At 38.1% G+C, this 24563-nt stretch overlaps 2 protein-coding genes across 4 annotated transcripts in view; both read left to right on the top strand.

Moving 5' to 3' along the window:
* Nucleotides 1-10385, top strand: part of si:dkey-61l1.4 (collagen alpha-1(I) chain) — a 61511-nt gene extending 51126 nt beyond the window's left edge. For both annotated transcript variants that reach the window (XM_056257372.1, XM_056257373.1), the window contains 30 exons: nt 141-248; nt 359-412; nt 494-547; nt 798-851; nt 977-1084; nt 2135-2188; nt 2306-2413; nt 2550-2603; nt 2735-2788; nt 2899-2952; nt 3153-3206; nt 3286-3393; nt 3491-3544; nt 4677-4730; nt 4834-4887; nt 5041-5094; nt 5171-5224; nt 5333-5386; nt 5478-5531; nt 5619-5672; nt 5828-5881; nt 5961-6014; nt 6790-6807; nt 6925-6978; nt 7079-7141; nt 7243-7408; nt 7506-7612; nt 9104-9181; nt 9263-9445; nt 9526-10385. In XM_056257372.1, coding sequence (XP_056113347.1) covers nt 141-248; nt 359-412; nt 494-547; nt 798-851; nt 977-1084; nt 2135-2188; nt 2306-2413; nt 2550-2603; nt 2735-2788; nt 2899-2952; nt 3153-3206; nt 3286-3393; nt 3491-3544; nt 4677-4730; nt 4834-4887; nt 5041-5094; nt 5171-5224; nt 5333-5386; nt 5478-5531; nt 5619-5672; nt 5828-5881; nt 5961-6014; nt 6790-6807; nt 6925-6978; nt 7079-7141; nt 7243-7408; nt 7506-7612; nt 9104-9181; nt 9263-9445; nt 9526-9681 — 2229 coding nt within the window. In that variant the 3' untranslated portion in view covers nt 9682-10385. The remainder of the gene's footprint in view (nt 1-140; nt 249-358; nt 413-493; nt 548-797; nt 852-976; nt 1085-2134; nt 2189-2305; nt 2414-2549; nt 2604-2734; nt 2789-2898; nt 2953-3152; nt 3207-3285; nt 3394-3490; nt 3545-4676; nt 4731-4833; nt 4888-5040; nt 5095-5170; nt 5225-5332; nt 5387-5477; nt 5532-5618; nt 5673-5827; nt 5882-5960; nt 6015-6789; nt 6808-6924; nt 6979-7078; nt 7142-7242; nt 7409-7505; nt 7613-9103; nt 9182-9262; nt 9446-9525) is intronic.
* A 628-nt stretch (nt 10386-11013) lies between these two features.
* Nucleotides 11014-22589, top strand: man1b1b (mannosidase, alpha, class 1B, member 1b). Of its 2 annotated transcripts, none has more exons than XM_056257374.1 (14): nt 11014-11324; nt 12234-12380; nt 12533-12641; nt 13132-13229; nt 13374-13522; nt 13650-13741; nt 13926-14105; nt 16798-16946; nt 17054-17242; nt 17326-17516; nt 19863-19983; nt 20078-20272; nt 20400-20531; nt 21720-22589. In XM_056257374.1, the coding sequence occupies exons 2-14, from the start codon at nt 12282-12284 to the stop codon at nt 21924-21926; spliced, it is 1911 nt and encodes a 636-aa protein (XP_056113349.1). In that variant the 5' UTR covers nt 11014-11324; nt 12234-12281; the 3' UTR covers nt 21927-22589. The 2 variants fall into 2 exon arrangements, with proteins under 2 accessions (XP_056113349.1, XP_056113350.1); XM_056257375.1 differs by having other exon boundaries at nt 13650-13738.
* Nucleotides 22590-24563: the final 1974 nt, after the last annotated feature.

The following is a 24563-nucleotide window of genomic DNA, read 5'->3' on the forward strand; positions in this document are numbered from 1 at the left end:
ACAGGAATAAATGACATTTAAAAATATATAAATACAATAAAATAGAATACAGCTTGGTAAAATTGTAATATTTCACAATATTTCTGTTTTATATATAATGTTGTACATTAATTCATGTGTGTATATATTTGTCAATTCAGGGGCACTCAGGACTGCCAGGGCCTGAAGGTGTAACTGGAAAGCAAGGCCCCCCAGGGAGCCAGGGGCCTCAGGGGCCACAGGGAAAACAAGGACCAACTGGATTACCAGTGAGTGGGTACCCCTCATTTTGATTGCATTTTTAGGCTAGGTTTTAAAAAAGGATGTTGCAATTCTGAGCTTGTATCTGAGATTCTGATCACATTCTGCTATTCTTCAGGGCTCACAGGGAACAAGTGGAATGGTTGGTCGAGTAGGAGAAAAGGGAGAGCAGGTATTGGAAGCATTTCAGTTTCTTAAAACAAGTTACATAACACATATGATTAAGCATTTACTTTATAATGCTCTCCTTTAGGGATTACCAGGACCTCCTGGTGACCCTGGATCTTTTGGATTAGATGGACCACAGGTCAGTTCATTTCAATATATGCAGAATTATCTGTTGATATGAGATGTCCTGTTTGTGTTCCCTGTATCAACTTCTTGGGCAGATTTTAAAAAATGCAAGCAACTTGATCTCTGGTTCAGTATGTTTTTAACAAAGACAGGGGAATGTTTTGATATAGGGAACATTTACATAGCATAAGTGCTGGAGATTTTTGTTGAAATGCTATACATCAGCTACCCCTTCTTGTTTTAACACACTTCTCTCTTCATAGGGACATCCTGGTCCAGTTGGTTTTGAGGGTTCATCAGGGCCAAAAGGGGGATGTGTAAGTGCCAAATATTGATGCTGGTTCATATATAGTACATCCAACAAAACTTTATCATGGAGTCTATCAGCTTCCTCTCCAAGCTTTTTCAAGTCAAACGATTTTACTTGGGTATTTGATTTAAGGGATCACCTGGAGCCATTGGAAAGCCTGGTCCAAATGGATCTCCGGGAGAACACGGGCCTCAGGGCTCTCAGGGTGTGCAGGGTGCACCAGGACCACGTGGCAAAGAGGTCAGTGTCATACATTGATTACCTGAGACTTCAAGGCCTGTTAGTAAGCTGCACTACCATTTAAAAGTTGAAATTAATCATTTTATTTAGCAAGAATGCAACACGTTGATTCAAAAGTGAGAGTAAAGACATTTATAAGATTTATTAAGATTTCTATTTCAAATAAATGCTATTTTTTGAAGGTTCTATTCATCAGAATTTTGTACAAATGTATCACACTTTCCACAAAAATAATGGTTACGCTACACTTTAGACATTCTACTACCTATAAGTAACTTTGCAACTACATGTCAACTAACTGACATTAGAGTATTAGACTGTAACGGGCTGTAGTAGACTGTTTTAGGGTTCAGGAGCCGATTGCACTAACAGGGCTTACGCCTGGTCTTGAGGTAAATATGTCTTAACTCAGCATTCTAAGTCCGACCTAATAGTTACGGCCGTTGCACCATCCAGGCTTAAGTCCAACCGACGTTAGGTCAACTCTAAAGACTGGTCTTAACTAAGACCTACTTAGCAGTTAGGACCAGGCTTAGTAAAGCCCTGTTGGTGCAACTGGCTCCAGGTTAGGAGAATAAGTTGACGTACTTGCATAGTTACTCATAGTCAGTAGAATGTCTGTTAGGGAACCATCAAAATAAAGCAGAATAAAGTGTTACCAATATAATAAGCAGCTCAACTGTTATCAACATTGATGATAATAAGAAATGTTTCTTGAGCACCAAATCAGCATATTAGAATGATTTCTAAAGGATCATGTGACACTGAAGACTGAAATAATTACTGATGGAAATATAGCTTTGCCATTACACTTTAAAACATATTAAAATAGAAAATAGTTATTTTAAATTGTAATAACTTTTCACAATACTACTGTTTTACTGTAATTTTTTTTATCAAATAAATGCAGGTTTTGTGAACATAAAAAACATATTTTCAGAAAATCTTATGGACCCCAAATTTTGAACGGTAATGTGTGTATCATAAAAGTCCTCATTCATTTAAAATGCATTGCAATAAGTTATAATGAGTATGATATTTCATTTCCAGGGAGGTATCGGACATCCAGGTGATATTGGAGACCCGGGACCTAAAGGAAAAAAGGTAAATCATTTCAATATATGGTTATTTTAAGTAAAATTTCATTAAATGTACTGTAGAGGTGTGTACACTGACCAGTTTATACAAAAAGGAAAGTAGCTACATTTTTTATTCACTCAGGGTGACCCTGGACATCGAGGATTCTCTGGACAACAAGGCCCACCTGGATTTTTGGGGGATAGAGGAGAGCGAGGAGTGAAAGGGAATAAAGGCTACATTGGACCACTAGTTAGTGATTTTGCTGAAAAAAATCATGTTCCTGTTGGGCAGAGCCTTCGTCTGCCTAACTATTACACACTGCTAATATGTATTAGTTGTAATGTATAATGTAAAGTTCTTTGAATAATGATCATCTCTTCACCAGGGTCAGAATGGTTTGATGGGAAAGTCTGGTCCGTCTGGTTTGATGGGTCTAGAGGTATGCATTTTATTTAAGATGCATAAAACCTAAATCAACTTATGTGATTGCAGTTTTTGATGTACATAATTTTTTTAAACTTTGATGTTTGCTGTTGGTTGATTGAGTCTATAAGTTGTCTTTAAATGCAGGGTTTGATGGGTCTCCTGGGACCACCAGGAGCTAATGGTTCACCAGGCCTAAAGGTATTACTTCCTTTTCTTCCTCAAGTTTCTTTCATCAATGTTCCTTGTAATAGATCAGGATTACCCTTATACATTTCCTAATGTAACAGACTTGCTTTTTGTTTCAAAAGGGAGAAACTGGATCACCTGGGGCAACTGGCTATCCAGGAGATCAAGGCAGCCGGGTAAAATCAATGGCTGTTTTCCATATTAAAACCGTTTGGGTCAAATAACCTCTATACAAGTGAACTGTGAACGCCAGAGACGCCACATTAGATTCAATGCCCTTTTTTGCATGCATATTAGCTGCTATCCAAGATTACAGGGACTGAGGACAACCCCCAATGTTAAATTAAAGACATTACGGTTTTTTTTCCATCTACAGGGGATGGCTGGGCAAAAAGGCTTACAAGGGGTTATGGGAAAGACAGGACCTCAGGTTAGTACAGCTAACCGTTTCAAGGTAAATTCCGGTTACAGTGCTTTTTTAAAGAGGATAAATAATACTCTTATTGCAGGGAACCATGGGTCCCAGAGGCCCCGTAGGCTTATTGGGCCCAAAGGGTACGCCGGGACAAGAAGGACCTAAAGGTGAACCAGGAAGACAAGGACCTCCAGGGCAGATGGTGAGGCCTCTGAATTAAATGATAACTTTTATAATGAGCGACTGAAGTATTTCATATAATAGTTTGGTGTCAACCGATGACTCTCTCTTTTGTACAGGGACCACCAGGTCTCCCTGGTACTAAAGGACCCTCTGCATTACCAGGAAAGGAGGTAGAATTTCTAAATAAAATGGTCCAAATTGTTATTTAAATACAGAAACTGGACTGTAGTTATATTAAAGGTGCAGTGAGTGAGCAATTTCTGAGAAACACTGTTGATATTTGAAATCGACACAAACAAACACAACTCTCCCATCATTGCTCCGCCCCCAAAATAACGAACACGCTCTGCAACACGGGCAACCACATAAAGCTGCTGCATCAGACAGCTCGCACAATATGAAAGAATCAGCTGTGATTCAACAGCAACAACAGCAGCATACAACAGCATATCTTGGTTCTGTGCAACAGCAAATAAATCAATGTTACTCATACCCAAGTATCGAGCAGAGACAAGCAACCTTGAATTCGGTTTTCAGGCCTTCCTGCTCTCTAATGTCTCTCCAGCGCTAAAAAGCTTTTCCAATATTAACACAGATTCTAGCTCTTGCCTGACCGTGACCGTAACCCTTCTTCTTCCTCTGACCTTTTCCTCTTTGGCAATATCTCAGCCATCTCTCTTTCTACTGTCTTTCTACAAATTTCCTGCTTTCTCACTCTCTCTCCTCCTCCATCATGAGCGTATACGCCCCTACTGCTGATGGGCTACAAGAGTGTTTTTGGTGCTCCATGGATTGGTCCGATCCACTGTTTTTTTCTCCTGTTTACACAGCCAAGACTATGTACAGTACAAACACAATAAATTTTTTTCCAGCACTTACACACAGAAAAGACATCTAGCAAATATTCACAAAATAGTTTGTTTAGTATGGGCGTTTATTTACATTTTTAACAGTGTTTCTCACTTTTTATCTTCAACGTAGATAATTAGTGTGGTTCAGATAACATAATATTTTGAGTTTCTATTTATTAAACCAATCTCCTTCATTGTATTAACTCAAAATTTTTAAGGAAACCAGGTAACTTTAAGTTAAACCAATTTTTTTTTTACAGTACTGCACCTTTAATATTATGTTAAATATAAAATATATCAGTAATTTTCTTTGCATATTATCAAAATTCAACTATACACTAAATGAATATGTATGTTCTGTATGTATATGTATGTGTATGTATGCATAGTATTTAGTTAATGTTTTTAAATGCTTAAATGTCATTTAAATGCTTTTCACTGTTATTTTCAGGGACTTCCAGGAGAAATGGGTGTTGATGGCCCCGTTGGCCCACCTGGACCACAAGTTAGTATTTGTGTGAAAATATTTCTATCAGTAACTAAATGGTAATATTCTTTCACTGCCTGAAAATCAGGTATTATGCATTATTTATGTTTAAATGCTTTAGGGTCCAAAGGGCAAATCTGGGCCTCAGGGAAGGGAGGGACCAAAAAGTCTGAAGGTCAGTGTAGTCTAAATCTCTTTTCATCATATGTTATGATTGAATTTGTAATCTAATATCATTACATTCATTCTTTGTTTTTTCACTTGCTCTATTAATTCTTCAGTTGCTCTATTAATTTCTAAAGTCGTATATACTTTTCCAATTTTTCAGGGAAATAATGGTCAAGATGGACCTCCTGGAAGGATTGGACATGCTGGGAAAAGAGTGAGTACAGTAATAAGGTTTGTTGGAAACATTTTCAGGATTAAAAGTACAATTTGAGTAATTCTTTCACTCTTAGGGGAAAAAAGGAAAAGCTGGTCAGAGGGGTCTCAGAGGACCTATAGGCGAGAAGGTACTCATTTATTCATTGCTCATTTTTAGATGTTATGTAACCTGTAAAGGCATGATGCTTGCCACAATTTACAATACGTTTTACCAGCTTTTGTTTGATGTGTAACAGGGTCATAAGGGAGCACTGGGAAAGACTGGAACTCCTGGCAGACCAGGACAATATGTAAATGAATACACAAATTTCCCTCATCGGGTTTTATAAATTCATAAAGATAATGTGAATATTTATTAGTGGTCTACATGTATTGTTTCAGGGTTCACCTGGCATTCGAGGCGAGAAAGGAGAGAGTGGTGAAAGGGGCTTTAAGGTTTGGGCATTAATGGAAATGTCATATTAGAACTGGTAGAGAGACAAAACTGAGAACCTTGAGGCTTACTCTTCTTTCTGTCCAAAGGGAGAGAAGGGGGAAATTGGGCCACTTGGTCCTCCAGGGGGAGATGGACTGAAGGTACCTTCATTCATCTCAATCAAACACTAGAAGAAACTTAAATCATTTCAGAAGGGAGGGGAAACCGACTCAAGGCACCTAATAGTATTTTGTGTACATACTGTAAGTAAAGGTTCCTTGTTTGCAGTGGCTGAATATCTGTTTATTTATTTCAGGGGGAGCAGGGCCTGCATGGGGAGAAAGGGAGACATGGGCCCAAGGGAGAGCAGGTGACATTTTAGATATGCATGTAATCATACAATGAGACTGTTGGCATGTAGAAAGTAGAGTAATTTGTGTCACTTTCAGGGGGATATTGGCCCAACAGGTCAAAGAGGAACCCCAGGCCTACCAGGGCTGCCTGTAAGTTAGCATCTTTTTCAGGATTTGATTTAGATTTTTTTAAATGCTGCACAGGTTTGCACAAAATATTATTCTCAAATAATTCATAATTCCCTAAATTCCAAAATATCGCATTGGTGTTTTAAATTGTCCTATTTTTTACTCTTCTGTTCAAAAGTTTGGAGTAAGGTTTTTTTTAATGTTTTTGAAAAAAGTCTCTAATGCTTACAAGATCAAAAAATCAGTAAAAGCTGTAACATTGTGAAATATTAAAATAACTGTGTTCTATTTTAAATGGTAATTTATTACTGTGTTGGCAGAGCTGAATTTTAAGTCGCCATTATTCCAGTCTTTAGTGTCACATGATCTTTCAGAAAACATTCTAATATGTTGATTTGCTGCTCAAGAAAAGTTTTATTTATTTATTTTTTATTATTTTTTATAAATGTTGAAAACAGTTGTGCTGCTTAATATTTTTGTTACAACAGGAAACAATTTTTCAGAATTCTTTGATGAATAGAAAGTTCAAAAGAACAACATTTGTTTGAAATGAAAATCTTTTGTAAGAGTGTAAATGTCAAGAATCAAAATCAAGTGAATGTGTCCTTACCAAATAAATATGTTAAAAAAAATCGTACTAATCCTAAGCTTTTGAACGGTAGTGTACATTTAGAACAAAGTAAATCTTTGAAAAATTACAAAAATGATTTATTTTTAAAAATCCCGTAGCATTTCATGCACTCATGATACTCAAGATAAGATTTCACTACTGTATGTCCATTTGCTCCCTCTACAGGGCCTGTTTGGAGTAAAGGTTTGGAACAAATATTTAAATACAGACATTAATTTAATACAAATTGTTCTCTTATCTAGTTCACTTTTGCAATTAATATTTGTTGATGATGAAATGTGTTTTATTCAACTTGTTCAGGGTTTAAAAGGATATCCAGGACTTACTGGTCCAAAAGGAGAGAAAGGAACTCCTGTGAGTTTGACAGTACTCATTTACATTATCTGAGTGATATATGTAAAACATTTCATTAATGCCTGTGATGTAGTAACTATAATAGTGCTGTTTATTTTAGGGCCCACCAGGTCTTCCAGGTCCACCGGGCTTATCTCTAAACCTTACACTGACTCAGATAAAAGTAAGTAGCAGATGATTTATCATATGATTCATCATATCACATGCATAATTACACAGGTTTAAACTTAATTGTAATGTGACACTATTTTTCTCACAAATCAGGCCCTAATGTACCTCTCCGACAAGCCCAACTATCCACTTATTAGGAGCTTACTGGACTCCCTTCAGCAAGACCTGCGATTCTTCATAGATCCTCCAGACGGCACTAAGCAACATCCGGCCACCACCTGCTTGGAGCTGATGCTCAGTTATCCTAACTTAACAAGTGGTCAGGGTCATTCTCACGAATGTTTTTGTTAGTCTGTAGACATGGATACTTATGGTACTTATTGTTAATGATTTTTATTTGACTGTTCTTGTCTCAGGAATGTATTATATCGACCCAAATCAGGGCAGTACTGCTGATGCTTTGCTAGTATATTGCAATTTCAGTGCAGGTGGACAAACATGTTTGTCACCCCTGCAGCCACAGGTAAAGTTACAATTTTCATCAGCATTCGATGAATATAAAATGTCTTGTCACTTTTGATCAATTTAATGCATCCTTGCTGAATAAAACTTTTTTTTTATTTTTATGACCCCACATTAAAGGTAGGGTAGGCAATTTCAGACAGGCTAACAATAGCAAGCTAGCCTTCAATGCATAAGATCCCACTCTCCCTTAAGATCGCTCTCCAAAGCCTCTCCTCCTTCAAAACACATGAACACAGCACCTGCAAATTGCATGAGATGAGAGACGGCGTTAAATTACCTCATGTCTCAAAGCACATAACATTACAATAATAATTAACGTAAACAGAGCTCTTACTTGAACCACCTGAATGCTGCAGATTCATTTCGGTGTTGACATAGAAACCAAGGGGGTAATCCATCGACCGGAAGTTGAAGCCGGCCGGGTGCCGCCATGTTGTAGCAGAACTTCACTTGCGTTAGCATTTCCATTGACTCCCATTCATTTTGGCGTCACTTTGACAGCGAATAACTTTACATCTGAGGCGTTTAAAGAATCCATTTGTCCATTATTTATTTCTAAAGAAACACGACAATGTATAAAGGGCTCCATTACCTTCTATGTTACATTATGGCCCCGTAGAAACAGATTTTGTAAAAATAGGCTAACGATTGCGTCATAACCACTCGACTCTCTGTCGCGCTGTACAGAAATTACCGTACAGACAGGAGGAGAAGCTCGCAGGCAATCGGGGGGACGTCCCGTCAAGGGAGAAGCCCATAGATAATGAGTCCATAAAAGCAACGGAATACTTACTCCTGCTCACTCACGCCAAAGAACTCTTTGCTCAAGTTCCCCGTCTCTGCAAGATTAACGTTGGCAATTTTCACGCACAGCTACTAGAAGATTAACGTCTGTCAGACAGGTTGCTCACGTCATCCAGCTTAGTTTGAGTCGGTTTGAGTCTGCGCGTCAGGAACGGAAGTGCTCAAAAATCGCTAAAAATGGGCTTCAACTGTCTCAACTGAGTTCCAATGAGATGGCTCTGTCCACTTCTTATACTGTCTATGATAGAAACGCATAAATCCGAGTCTGAGTAATTACGGTTACGACATGGTGTGAACGCAGCATAAGTTCGTTGTTTCATTCAGGAGGAACTGTAAAAGATGGCTGCTGTTTGTTTGTGGCGCTCGGTGACTGTCTGTCTACAACTCTGCATAGCCTTGCGGAACGCACTAGTGACGTGTGATGTCTTGCGCGAGCAGGGTGCGCAGAGGTATGGAAATACATTGACGGGCTGGTAGGACATCATATCATATTCCTGTGACTTCTTCAGAAGCTATATGTACATATTTAGACCACTGATTGCTATCAGGATGTGAAGACAGTTTCAACCAGTATAACAAAATGTATTGATTTTGGGGTTGCCTACCCTACCATTTAATCTTAAATGACCAGTTTAATTTTGTTTAATTCATATTAGGCTGATAATGAGACACCTCTCTGCTTTAGATACCCATGAGATCCTGGCTCAAAGATGCCATGTCGGACTCATTTACATGGTTGAGCACTGTAGATGGTGGCTTTCAGGTATGTTACTTGATTAGAACCAATAACCAGAATATCCTCCTGCCATCATGTCCCGCCCCTGAGTAAATCTTTACTTTATAGTTTGATTACACGGAAACTGGTGTGGTACAAATGAGATTCCTACGACTGAACAGCAAGATTGCGAAGCAGAACATCACATTTTCATGCCAGCCAAACACCCACCAGGGGTCCAATGAAAGAGAGATTAAGTTCCTTGCCGACTCAAGAAGACAGAGCTTCTTGGGAACATTACTGGATTGTGAAGTAAGACAACTGTAACTAAGTTATCATGGATTGCATTGCTGTTCACTTTAATTTACTATGTCCCCTTTCTGTCTGTTTAGCATACAGAGGCGCTGGATACAGGCCCTCGGGAGTCTGTGTTCCAGTTTGAGACCGAAGACCTGGAGCTTTTACCAATTAGAGATGTGGCTTTATTTGGCCACAGCGACACAACAGAAGAGTTTCAGTTTACTGTAGGACACATCTGCTTCAGCTAAAACATAAACAATCTCTCATTTGAGGGCTGTTCTGCAGAGCTCTTACTGAGTAGCTCTCGGCTGAGGAAATCAGGACTTTCTTTACTCTACTGGTCTCCATCTGCTGTGGGAATGGAGGTTCCTAATGAAGTTTTCACCTTCAGTTTACAGTGTACCTTCAGTACAATGAACTGGTTTGTTGTTTGTTGGCAACAGTAATCTGGTGCACAGCTTCTCATGAGGAGTTGTAAAATATTGTTGTATATTGTTTGCAATGCTTTTTTTCTGTTAAATAACTGATTATTTATATGACGTATTGATGTTACTCTTGTCACATTCACTTCCACAAACCATGATTTCTTAAAAGAAAAAACTTTAATTCAGGTTTTGTTGCACCTTATGACAAAGAGCACTGTGATATACACTGCATGGCCAAAAGTTTGTTTGACACTTATAACACCAACCTGTGTTGTCACTATTGGTCATGTGTATGTGGCACTCAAATCTGGAACTATTTATACAATGTGCCTCAAACGTATATCAGGCACTGCTTGTGAAGTCTAATAACATGAATTACTTCCTACAAAGCTGCCAGACAGTTGCTGTGAGCCTTTTGTTTATGGGGGAATTTGTTATATCTCAATCAACAAATTATGATGACCATTATTAAATAAGTGTCAGTTGTTCTTGTGTGCAAAGTACAAAAACAGTCCCATAAAAAACGACGATTTAGGTCATTGTAAAGTAACACATTGCAATCTGTTTTAATAACAAACTGATTTTATTCAAATGAGTGGTTTTTTATTATTATTGTTGAGTATGTAAAAAAAAAGGTGGTATAAACAAGTCCTGGAGGATTTTTTCTCCGGATTCCTTTATGAATTTAGGGTGCATTCAGCTTGAATTATAATAACTGTATTTATGAACGTATACAGAAGGGAAGTGTATATCAATTTCTGCAGGACTGGTCTGGCTCATTCAAATGTACTGATTTCTGCATTTACTGAATTAGACTGCTAATGTAAAATGTTTTGCAAATACAACTTTACTAAAGTAAAACTAAGATAAAAACACACATATATGGACGGCTAAATATAAAAATATGAGTTAATTATATTATACACTACCAATTAATTTTTTTTTGTGTTATCTTTAAGATTTCTTTTAAGTGCAAGGCTGCATTTATTTTATCAAAATACATTCATTTATGTTCATTCACTAAACTCCAGTGACCATTTCAGTGAAGTGTATAAACCTGTAGGCTTGTGTGGTGGTAAATAATAAATTAATCCCAAAATGAGTATTAATTAGGTTTCTATGTTTGGCGCCCTCTGGGGGATTATTTGGAAAAGCTACAAGTTGCTACTAGTGTGTGTACAGTTCAACACGCCTCCTTACAACTGGATGTGTATTCGTCTCCAGGAAATCACTTGAAACATCAGCTAAGAAAATGGCTGCAATATCATCCAGTTAATCCTTCACGGTTTTTAAACGTGTCTTTCGAAAGTCGCATGGTATTCGCCACAGAATTAGATTTTTGTCAGTGTGACTGATCGCCGGTGAGCTCTAGGCCCTTCAGTGATGCCTCGGACCGTCGTGAGATCCTGAGCCGACCAGAGCTCCGCTCCACACAGCTGGAGCCTCGACATACTTCAGGAAGAGAGGTGAACGAGTTTGTCTGATGTCTGCGCTTAAGCCCACATAAGTCAGAGAAATGTAGCCAAGTGTGAGATTTATTGTATTACTAAATCGAGATACTGGACTGTTTTTGTTCTAAAGAAAATATAAATAGTTTTAGGGGTTATTTAGACCAGACATAATTTTAAGTCAGGTTTTAGTCAGTGAGAAAGCGTTGTCTGACAGTTGGCTCCTCTGGCTGCCGAGAACCGGTTCTAAATAACAGTTCCTCGATTCAAACTAATTTATATTTATGGTATTTTGCCTCTGTGGTGGAAATACCGTTCTGAAATACTCTGACTTTGTTTTCTGAACTATTTATTCGCTCGAGGATGATATGAGAACGAATGTCTCTTATGAGTCGGTTCTTTTGAACGAATCAAACGTCCTCGAAGTGGTTGTGGAATATATAGAATCAATCAGTCAATGATTAAAATGTGCTACCCGTTTCTGTTTGTTTATTATTTTTATTATAATATTGTTAGATATTTTTATTATAATGTGTAGTTAGATAATTAGATTGGTTGGACAATGTTTGTCTTTTGATGTCAATTGTTAACAGGGTCTCATCAGCTGATGATATGAAGCAGTTTTAGACTTCTTCCGTAAATTAAATATAAATATTTTATGTTAATCAAAATGCATCATAATTTATTTATGCCATCGACGTCTGTAAAGTGTCAAATGTAAACGTTATAAACGTTTTTCTGTGTCATCAGTACTGTATGTGCCAGTCTGCTGCCCACGCAGCTACTGTCAGCACGGACTGAGTCTCAACACTTAGTGAACTGCCTATGTAGACAGCACTTTTAAACGTTATAGTCAACCCAGAGATATTGTACAGGTAGGCAGCTTTCTTGGTTTTGAGAAAGCTTGTTTTCTCTCTCTGTACACAGAGACCTGGCCACTGAGTTTATGAACAGTCTGGAGAGAGACAGGGAATCATGCTTTCACCATCAAGAAGGGATTTTGTATCTCTGACTCTCAGTGAAAGCGGCAGCTACACCAACAGCAAGCAGTGGCGCCGGCAGTCCTGCTGGAGGGTGAGTTGAACCTTCAAGTCATTTATTTATTTACATGATGGTTTTATCTATTAGTAGCTTCGAAGTCCATCTGTGTAGTGTATTGTCTTTGTTTAGTAGCATTTGATTGCAAAGATCTGATGATTCTACGATCACCTTGGCTGTTTGTCCAGAAATGGAAACAGCTGTCCAGATTGCAGCGCAGCCTGATTCTGCTTACATTGATGCTGTTGCTGGTTTGTGGAATCGCCACATCTCCCACTCTCATAGAACACTGGAGAGGTGAGCCACTAACCCCCACAATTTGTCTTGTTAAATTGTATGCTTTGAACCCTTTAAAATTGCAATGTAACAGAAGTAGAGACAGATCTTTTCTTCCATATTGTGATGTACATCCAAGCAAAACAACAGATTATGGGAAAGAAAAAAGATTTAGGGCAGGGACTTGCTTCTATCCATCAGTTGTTGATTGAATGGAGGCCGATCTGAATGCAAGCTTTGCAGTAGGTTGTAAGAAAGGGATGGGGCTTAAGTGAACTTAATGATTGGAGGAAACCGGAATATGTCACCAGAGAGAAGTCTGACGTTTCACCGGAAGATCCAGTTTTGACATTTTGATTAAAAAAAATGAAACATGCATGGATGAGTCGTTCACAATAAGATCTATAACATGCATTTACAAAACTGAATTTCCATTTCATCCCAACCTAATATCTCTATCGAGGTTTGATTCAGAAGCTTATTATACCTCCTCTGTGTTCATGTTTCTCAGGTGATACAGTTGGGGGGAACAGGAACGATGGGAAACCGCAATTTGTTGTTGACCTGAAAAATGAGTACAGGTCCATTCTTCCTGAGCCGCCCTCTGAGGTTAGTGTGACCCATTTTGTTTCTTGCTTGCTTTTTGGATGCCCTCGTTTTATGAGTAACCCGATAACTCAAGGTTACAGGCTGTGCTTTGTGCTGCTTTTTGCATTTTGTGGCTGTAACCTATGTTTTCCTCCTGAAACACAGAGAAAGGACTACCGTAGACGTGGACCTCCTTTCTTGCAGAACCGTTTGCAACTCAAAACGAATGTTTCAGCTCTGTTGGGAGAAGAAAATAATGGACCGGACCTAAAGAATGCAGATAAAGGATCGGAGGGAGGAAAGCCGATCATTAGGTTTGATTTTAAATGTCAACTGTACTGAAACACAACAGCGTGTGCATTTTGTCTGAGTATAGAGGACTAGATATTCCTGTGGTTTGTTTAATATTATCATTATTATTTATTTCTTACATGATTGTAGTTGGCGTGCAGCTGTGATAGAAAAAGAACAGGCCTCTGATACTGACACCAAAGACACAGAAAACCAAGACGGCCCAGCATCATTAGCACGTGGTTTGTTATTTTGTCAACTACATTTTTTTCCTTTGATATTGAACAGGAAAAGAGCCAGTTGCTAAATCTATTAATACTTTTTTAAATATAAACACATTTTATGTAGCTGATCTGCCTGAATTAATTTGTTTCTTTTTCTGGATTGCACTGAAGCAGCTGTTTCCTGTGTTTTTGTTGCTTTCAGCTGAGAGCAGGCTGGAGGCTGTGAGAGAAGCTTTTAGACATGCCTGGAAGGGCTACAAGGACTTTGCTTGGGGTCATGATGAGCTCAAACCCATCTCTAAATCATATGGAGAGTGGTTTGGACTTGGTCTGACCCTAATTGATGCTCTGGACACCATGTGGATCTTGGGTCTCAAAGAGGGTAATTTAGCTTGCTAGCGAAAATACATTACAGAAGCCCACACAGAACTTTTTTTTTTTTCTGTCTCCTTTTCTCAAGATCCAAAATGCCTTGTGGCATGAACTGGAAAAAATCCAGTCCAAGTCAAAAGGCATTAAATAAATAAATAAATCTTACTGTATATATTAGGGCTGTCAGCCCTAACGCTTTAACGTATGTGATTAATATTTCTTGATGTCTTAAAATAATTTAACGCAAATAAATTACTTAAGCACGTGAAATTGCATCATTAATGTAATTTACGTCACACGGTTAGATGATCTTAGAAGTCAGGAGTTTATCACAATGATCCAGTAAGCGAATTCATTCAAAAAACAATCAGTCCAAAACAGCACTAATGTATAGAAAACCAGGCTGAATACATTAGAGATGGCAGAGAGAATAGAGACTCACTTTACGTTTTCAGTGAATTATTCATTCCAGGTTGTTTCACTTTAAAACATTAGCTCTGTCGAATTCTGTGATTGTTTCTAAAGAGCGTGAGCCCTCACACATCGCGCTGTGTGAAATACAGACGGAACGTCAAAATATCCCACTGCTGTATGGCCAGATGATACGTAAACTACGTTTCTCGATTGGATAAAGCAAACCAGTGTCTTGCTAGTAACGTTTTGATGGATGAGGATTGCAATTAAGGTAGAGACGATTGTAGTGACATACAGGAGTCGTACAGTAAGTACTCGTGACGTGAGTCCATTATATTTATGCGCAGACAAACCGTGCATGTGCACTCTTGATGCACTGATAGCACAATGTATTTATGCACAGACAAATTTCAGTACATTAACGTTGTTTCCACACACATTCAGGATAATGCTTTGATTTTTCATCATGTCATGTGTATGTTGATGTGTTTAGTAATTATGAATGGATCCGTGTACTGTAGTAGGTAATATATGCAGTCAGGTCAAGGTGTTTGGTTTGTTTTTTTGGCATCTCAATGTGGTCCTGTTCGGTATTGACTTGTCTAAAACAAGCTCTTGCGCTGTACACGTATGTCTGTAATGTGAATGTGATAGTGTGTAAAGGGATTCTCTGATAGCGTAACAGAGACACAGTTTTTACACTTTTTTTGAGGAAATCAACCAACTGACTTAAAGGTACAATATGTTAGAATTTTGTATCAAAATATCCAAAAACCACTTGCACAGTGTTATTTATTTATTTCAATTGTGTAATTACATTATCCTAAATGTTTCCAAGAATTTGTAAATTCAGAGAAATTCACAATTTTAAATAGTTGAAGGTCACTTGTCGCCTGTCACTGACATAATATCCGCGTTATCCCTGGTTTCCGCTTGTACTGCCATAGTAACCATGGCGACAGACGTGGACAACTGCGTTAGGTCTAGCAGCACACTCACGCTGCTGTTGTTTCGTTCAAACATTATGGACCATGGCAAGCAGACTTTGGGACAAAAGTAGAAATAAAACAAGGATCAATATCGGCGTGGCGTTTTCGAGATGCTGAGAGCTCCACAACAAATTTGGACTTGACAAAGCCTCACGACTTGACAGAGAGACGCCGCTCTTGCATGTACTTTATTAGACAGGAGAGCAAATGTACATAAAACGAATCAATGTTATATAGCTCAACATGATGAAATGTTAGAATATGATCAGTATGTTATTCTAATGTTGCTAGCTAGCTTACTGCAAGTCTGATATAGCCAACAAACTAACACATAAAATAACATTATAACTTTCAACACACTCAAATGCAGTTTAGTGTGATAGACCAAGTGAAACAGCGCTGCGTTACCTCACAAGTTTAATTCGTCAAATAAACTGACCTTTGTGAGTAGTAATTCAGCACTTGCGGGTAGTTCGGTAGAATTAAATGTCCTTATTCCTTTATATCCACGGGACTCGCGTGTGGCGCTGATATCTGTCACTCATTAGCAATCGCGCCCAGCTTCATAACACAGTCATGTTAAAAAACATACATTTTTTCACTCATCCATAAACAATATTAGATCAATCGGCATGACGACAAGTTCCATGATTACGCTTATCACTGCATCATCAATCTACGCTCTTGTTATTGTAAGAGGTTAGCAAGCAACCCCTACCGGCGAAAATAATTACATATTGTAGCTTTAATACGCTGATTTCACGCAGCCGGCATTTTGAAATGGCTCTGGTGGGAAGATAACCGGAAGTGTCGCCTTTAACCATAGGAGAGTCGCGAATGCGATGGCGTATTTTTGTGTTTAATGTAGAAATTTCATACTTTAGACTATATACAGTGAAATTCATTTATAAATAATAAAAAAATGTTTTATATATAATTCAGAACGTAAAAAAAGAAGCAGGAACGAACTATACACATATCCTATATTGGATATTAACATCCAATAGTGTAAATCGCGGTAGCAGCTTCAGGTTGGTAGTCCAAGGCATTGTTGTCTATCTGTACTTCCGGGGTTCTTCCCACCGGAGCCTCGCTTTCGATTTCAAAATGGCGGCTGCGTGAAATCAGCGTATAATAGCTACATGTGAATGCATTTTTTTCTTATCCCATCTTAAAATGAAGACATTGACATACATTGGAAAAAAAATACACTTAACCTACTCATTTTATGATGTACCCTGAAGTTGTTTACTGTGTATGTGATGTGGCTTACTTAATTTACATAAATGTTTTTGACAGAGTTTGCAGAGGCAAGGGAGTGGGTGGCCAAAGAGCTCTCCTTCGATAAAAACGTGGATGTTAATCTTTTCGAGAGCACCATTCGTATCCTGGGGGGCCTTCTAAGTACTTACCATCTGACCGGAGACCTCATGTTCCTGGATAAAGCTGTGAGTAAGAAGTAAACCCCCACCCCCGGTAGCCCAAAACATCTCTTCTTCCTGTTACTATGTTCTGGTGATTGGATGCAATTTTTATCTTGTTAATAATTTTTCAGAAAGATATTGGCTCCAGGCTGATGCCCGCCTTCAACACTGCCTCTAAAATCCCCTATTCGGATGTGAATATTGGGAAGGGAACGGCTCATCCTCCGCGATGGACTTCAGACAGCACCGTAGCTGAGGTCACTAGCATCCAGCTGGAGTTCAGAGAGCTCAGCCGACTCACTGGAGACACCAAATACAAGGTGGATGGATAGTCTTTCAAAGTTAAGAACAGGTTCTCATTAGAACAGGTGGTTACTTATCATCCATGGCTTTCTTTCTGTAGCTTGCTGTGATGGAGGTGATGCAGCAGGTGCATAAACTGGACGGAAAGCAAGATGGGCTGGTGCCGATGTTTATAAATACCAACAATGGGCTGTTCACCCATCAGGGCATTTACACGCTGGGCGCCAGGGCTGACAGCTACTATGAGTATTTGCTGAAGCAGTGGATACAGGGAGGCAAGACAGAGAACGAGTGAGTCGAGGGTCTTTGGACGTTATAGTTTATTCCTTATGGGGTTGGGTCAATACCAGAATTTTGGCTGTGAAATGATGACAGTCTATTTATATATATATATATATATATATATATATATATATATATATATATATATTAGGGCTGGGCAAGTTAACGCGTTATCGCGTTAACGCATTTATTAATTAATGCCGACAATTTTGTTAACGCAGTTTTTTTAATTATTATTTTGAAAGTCCGTTGCTCACTGGCTCTGAATACACATAGGCCTACAGTCAAACCATGGATCACAGGAGGGGTGGGATGTTGGTCAGCCAGCAAATAACCGACCCAAACAAGCAGTGGAGGGGCTTTGGCAGGTTATCTCAGGTGAACAGAAAGGGAGACAGCGCTCCGCGAGTGAATGACAGGTGCTCTATGGATAGTAACCATGGCAATGGCTTCTGTGCGCTACGCAGCTGTAGCCTTTTTAACTTAAATTAAAATTATACATAACTTTACCTGATAGGCCTGCGTTTAGTTTAGTGGAGATGCGCTGCCATGTGAATTCCCTTCTGTTGATGACGTCCTGATAACTATTTAGATTGTGGAAACTCACAAAAAGCGAGCCGAGGATCAGTCTCTCTTCCAATGATTTGTGCTGCGCGTCGTCAATTCAACTTCGGCAACGGGAGGGCACGGGCGCGTGCGTGAGGCGAGCATGACCGCAACAGTTTCACAGGAACACACTCGCTTGTCGCACTAGCTTGTCGGTTCTAGCAATCACAGCGCTTGCGGTACGCGTATAATTGACGCATTGTTACATTTTTGGAGAGGTGCACGTCAGGGTACGCGCACTACACACAGCGGGTACGTAGCTATGCCGTGAGTTCGACGCAGAAGTATAAATTGGGCTTTACATCTGTTTAATGTAATCTAGTGTACGTGGGAAACCATGTCATGACCAAACCTAAGCTACTATCAGAGAAGTAACGTTGGTCGACTTATATCTGTAGTGGTCATGACTGTTTCTGCTGCTCCCTGATAAAAGATACCTGTTGATACCTGTTCAGAAAAAAAACAAGAAAACTGGACTCGTTTTAACAAGCTAGATACAAGGTAATGCCCTGGCAGTGGCATAGCTTTGTTTTAATATTTGATTTGATTACATTAATGTTTAAGTTGAGATTTACAATAAATATCTGACCAGGTCTCTCTGGAAGAAGAGATAGCAATATCTCAATGTGATTCTCCTGGTTAAAATAAAGGAAATAATAATAATAATTTTATTGCTACTGTGTAAAGGGAATACTGCTGGTATAAAGCAGCTTATTTGTTTAAAGTTTTGGCAAACCACATGTTATTGCACTTTTGTGTATATAGCAGTACATTTAAATCAAAAGTGCGCAATACACTACTTTAGAATTCATTATTCACTCTTGCGCGTAACAATGCGATTAATCGCAATAAATTCATGCGATTAATCGCGATTAAAAATTTTAATCGTTGCCCAGCACTAATATATATGTATATGTATATTAGTGCTGTCAATCAATACAATTAATTAATTACAATTTTTTTCTGTGATTAATTGCAATTAAAAACTTACGTTTTTAACATATTTTATAATGTAATAATTCCAGTTAATCTCCGAATGTAGAAACAACACAAAGACAGTATATTTTAAATACCTGTTTAATGGCATCTTTTTATGAATGAAGGCCAGTATCACTGATACTAATACTGCTACTGATGTCTTGATGAAAAGGACGCCCCTCCACCCCCATTTTTAAACATTAATTATAGCCATTCAACATTACAGTGTAATTAAAAGCTATCAATTAACATTTATTAGGCTTCAAAAAATATAACAACTTTTAATTTAAGTGAACTTCAAACAATCCTCACATAAACCCATAATAAATGTCATATTTACCTTTGCCCTTCCTGTCTAACAGGTAGGAAATAAACAGAAATTAAATAAAGTTATCAAACAGTCTGAACTGCATAAATTATTAATTAAATATAGATTAATCCTTATTAAAAGTCCTACAAAAGTTCTTTAGTCAAGAGCTGTCTCTGTTCCCTTTGTTCTTTGATTAACATTAATGACAGACAGCATTAGTGGCTGCTGTCACTTTAAAATCTGGAGCTGCTGCACATGACACGAATCTCACACACATCTCATTTTCTCACAACTCTTTACGTTCATTTAAGACTTTAACTAATTTAAGACTTCTCTTATGAAAAAAATATTTTTGTACGTGTTAAACTGGAAGAAATGATTTGCATGCAATAAACCATATATATATGTATTGCTGTAGCTTTTTTAATTATTAAAATTAGTTTGTGTTCCCATGTGTTCAGATTGCTAGATGACTACCTGCTGGCCGTGGAAGGGGTGAAGAAGAACCTGCTGAACAAGTCTATTCCTCAAGGCCTTACATTTGTAGGAGAGTTGTCCCATGGACACTTCAGTCCCAAAATGGTATGTTTGTTCTCGAAGAATAACAAGACCTTCAAGTTCAGAAGAGTCAAATAGCTCATCTAGCCCCTTTTTTCTCCTGTCTTGTTTCTTTTAGGACCATTTGGTATGTTTCTTGCCTGGCACACTGGCACTGGGGGCACATTACGGCCTTCCTGCTGATCATATGGAGCTGGCAAAACAGCTGATGGAGACCTGCTACCAGATGTATGCCCAGATGGAGACGGGTCTGAGCCCGGAGATAGTTCATTTCAACATGCATGAGGGGAGCACAAAGGATGTAGATGTAAAGGTGAGCTGACGAAGAGCTTTAAGTTTTCACTACTCTCGGTAGTATAGTTTATTAGTATTAGTATTATACATACTTTGTTTGAGTATGTGAAATGAAACAGTCTTTGTGATTTTGTAATATCTTGCAGATTGCTGACCGGCACAACCTTCTGCGGCCAGAGACCGTGGAAAGCCTGTTCTACTTGTACAGATTCACCCAGGATAAGAAGTACCAGCAGTGGGGCTGGGAGATCCTACAGAACTTCAATAAGTACACAAGGGTATGTGAGAGAGTGAGAAACTGCTCCACTGTTACCTTGAGGTGTTTTTAGAACATGCAAAATAGTGGAAGGAAGATGCGTCCAAATTTACATGTTTTCCATTCTAAATAGTATGCGAGATTCAAAAATAATGTAAATTAACTCATAGAAAATAGTTTGCCAAAGGTGTCCAGACGCTGTACTGTTTCTGGTGGATTTTTGAAGTGTGTGCCTCTCAATTCTTTTCAGATAATATTGCCCACAACCCATTGCTCAGTTGAAGTTTTTCAACTATTACAGCAGGTTTTATATGTATGTGTAGGGTAATACAATTAGCTAGTGATTGTATGTTAAGAAATGTAGTTATGTTAATTGTTTACTGTTCAAAAGTTAAGTAGTTTTTAAAAAAGAAATTAATACTTTTATTCAGCAAGGATGCATTACATTTATCAAAATTGACAGTAAAAACATTTTATAATATTAAAAAAGATATTTAAAATAATTGCTGTTCTTTTGAATTTTTTTATTGCAATAGTATTTCACAATATTACTATTTTTTTCTGTATTTTTGATCAAATAAGTGCAGCCTTGGTGTGAATAAGAGACTTATTTGAAAAATAAGCTACACTTTTAAAGTGTAGTGTATATGCAAATGCAACAGAGGGGTTTTTAGTATAAAGATGCAGTTTTATGATGTGGCAGTTTGTCCCTGTACTTAGTATGCACGTTATCAGAAAAGTGCATAATTCTAGTGAGTAACAGAACTGTAAAAGAAATATCAAGTAATTTTAGAAGTGATTTTTTTTTTTCAGGAAAATTCATTGAAATAAATAAAATCTCAAAAGGTCATAGAAAATGTACTTAAACATCCTTATCCATTCATCATGAAAAACCATGGAAAGTTATTGGTCAGAAAATGTCTTAAGATTATTTTTCATACTGGCTCAAAGCCAAACCTTGGTGCTATGTCAGAATGAAAGTGTGATATTATTGGCTCAGGTCTGACTTTCATATGTCAGATATATTGCTACTTGGCTTCTCATATTTGGCTTGGTTTATACAAACATTGCCTTGCTCCTTTTCCAAATGTACTTCCACTTTCTCTCTCTGCATTTCTGAACTTCACATTCAGCATTCAGTTCATATCAACAGTTTACAAGGATGTTAGCAAACAACTCTGTTCTGACTCATGTGTCCCTCTCCCCACAGGTTCCCACTGGAGGTTATACATCCATAAACAATGTCTGTGACCCGGCCTATCCTAGCCCTCGAGACAAGATGGAGAGCTTCTTCCTGGGTGAGACGCTCAAGTACTTCTACCTGCTGTTTTCTGAGGACCCCGACCTTATCAGCTTAGACAAGTACGTCTTCAACACTGAGGCCCATCCTCTGCCCATATGGCCACAAGCAGAGTGATGGACCCACAAGCACACGTGCGTAACCAAACACACCTCTCTCAGGGCCGTGAACACATTTGATATCCAAACTGCCGTCTTTTTCTACACTAGGAACTCTTTTCTTTTGTAATTGCAAGTCACTTTCTGGTGAAATAATTAGAGCCATGACAAAAATTTGTTTGTAGGTGCATAGTTTCTGAGTTTACTAGTGATCTGTATGTTTCTATTAATAGAGTTTCTCTATTTATGCTTCTATGATACTTTGATCAGCTGGGCTGCTTAGTTAGCCCACTGAATCAATATGCTCAGTCTCTCAGCCCAAGCACACAGACAAACAAAAAAAACATTCATACTGTGAAACCTTATGGGGACTGCAAGCACTTTATGGTGTGTTTTGGGGGTTTTAGTGTGTGTGTATATTTTCGTTTAATGAAGGAACCACTGCTGTTTTTGTTGTGGGGAGTCTTTCTTAGGGAGTCTATTTAGCTTTGTAAATTTGTTTTTCTTTGCATCATAATTATTTCCATGGTTTTATTTGTTTTCCAGAGCATTTGGAATATGTGGTTACACTTTACAATAAGGTCTCATTTGTTAACATTATTTAAAGCAGTAACTAACATGAACTAACAATGAACAATACATTTTTGCAGCATTTATTATCTTTTGTTAGTTAGTTAATAAAAATGTACATGTTCACGTTAGTTCACTGTGCATGAACTAATATATTAACAGATACAACTTTTTATCTTAAAAAAATTATGTTAATATTAGGGCTGTCAGTTAAACGCGTTATTAACGGCGTAATTTTTTTTGTCTTTTTGGCCTAGCAAACTTTGCAGTTTTTTTCACATGCTTTTGCAACAGGACGCGGCGAGGACGTTTTGTTGCTTCGTCGACCAAAGCGCAAGCAGATCTAGCTAGACCGGAAACTAAACAACAGGCACGCCGCACACACTTGTTTGGGCTTGCGAGCTGGCCAAATAGTAGGTTAACGTTACGTTTTGAGTGGATGACGAGCGCGAGACGCCGAAATGGATGCCAATAAGATTCTGAATGGAAAGTTTACTTTTAAAAAGTTGCCAAATGGTTCCATTGACAAGACCAAAGTGATCTGTGTGTTTTGTCGTTGTGAACTGAGCTATCATCATCGCAGCACGCCCAGTCTGAAACACCACTTGATGGCCAAGCACACACAATGGCCCTCATTTATCATAAGTGTGTACACCAAATTTCCAGCGTACACCCAAAACCACGGTGACTTTGAGATTTATCAATATGGACGTTGGCGTACGGCACGCTCAAATCCTACGCCAGCTCAGGAGGTGGTGTACGCACGTTTTGAGTTAGTGCGGAAATGCGCAGAAAAACAATTCCTAACACCACAAAACGCACTGACAAACTAAAAGATATTATATATTATGACCCACTGTAAAACAAAAAAACAACAACATAGTAATTATAAACTTCAGTGTTTATTTTTGTGCAACATGGACTTCAATGTTTAATTTGTGTGACTTTACCAACGCATTTGATTTGTAAGCATATGTAGGCCTATTCCTTCAGTTGCGAGCCTGTGCGCTTTACCCTGACGTTTCAGGGTTAGGCCCGGCAGGTGCGCACGGACTGGGTTCGGTAACGAAAGGCTTTCAATGACCAAAAATTAATTCAGACTGACAAAATAATAAAAAATACATTCTTCTTCTTTTAAATAATAATAATACAAATAATAATAATGACATTCTTGTTCTAAATAACAATAAGCGTCATTAATAATACAAATCATACTAATAATAAGAAGAATATTACAAATTGTCATGCAATTATTAATGTGAATGAATGGTACTCCACATCACATCATCATCATCACTATTGTACACCCCAATACATGTAACGTGATTCGAAATTGAATGCTAATTCAAAAGACGTGCTGTAAAATATTGCATTGTGATGAGACATTTCGGCTCCACGTCAGAGAAGTTTCTCTTCTGTGCCGTCTTCCGTGTGTCCATGGTGTAAAATGAGGGCGTGGGGGAAGCGGAGACTTGAATATATAGGGGCGTGTTATTCTAATGACGATCGTTTTCAGCCGCGGGATTTATCAAGGGCAGGTATTGCGTACACCTGGATTTCAAAGCTACGCACAGCTTCATAAATCAGGCGGTGAGAGGAGTGTAAGCATAATCTTACGCCAACATATACGCCCGTTTCTACGCAAGAATGATAAATGAGGGCCAATGCGATTAATCGCAATTAAATATTTTAATCGTTTGACAGCACTAGTTAATATTAACATTAAGATCAGTAAATGCTGTAGAAGTATTGTACATTGTTAGTTCTTGCTTACTAATGTAGTTAACTAATGCTAACAAATTAAACCTTATTGTAAAGTGTAGAGTTATCAGATAGCATTTTTTAACATCTGTGTTATTCATCAATTTGAATATTTCTCTTTTGTTTTGAGCCTAAAACCCCATTCTTGCTGTGAAGGATTTTATTGCCATTTATGTGGATGTACATGTTTGGTGTTAATTAGAAGGTTTATCATTTTATATATTAAAAATCTCCTTTTGATGTTATAACTCGCTAGCAGGTGGTCATATGAACCATTATTATTGTTATTAGATTTTTATTCAGTTTTGTCCCTTTTTTTGTGGTT

Source organism: Rhinichthys klamathensis, unplaced genomic scaffold (assembly GCF_029890125.1).
Source record: "Rhinichthys klamathensis goyatoka isolate OS25496 unplaced genomic scaffold, OSU_Roscu_1.1 h1tg000137l_1, whole genome shotgun sequence".
Taxonomy (NCBI): Eukaryota; Metazoa; Chordata; class Actinopteri; order Cypriniformes; family Leuciscidae; genus Rhinichthys; species Rhinichthys klamathensis.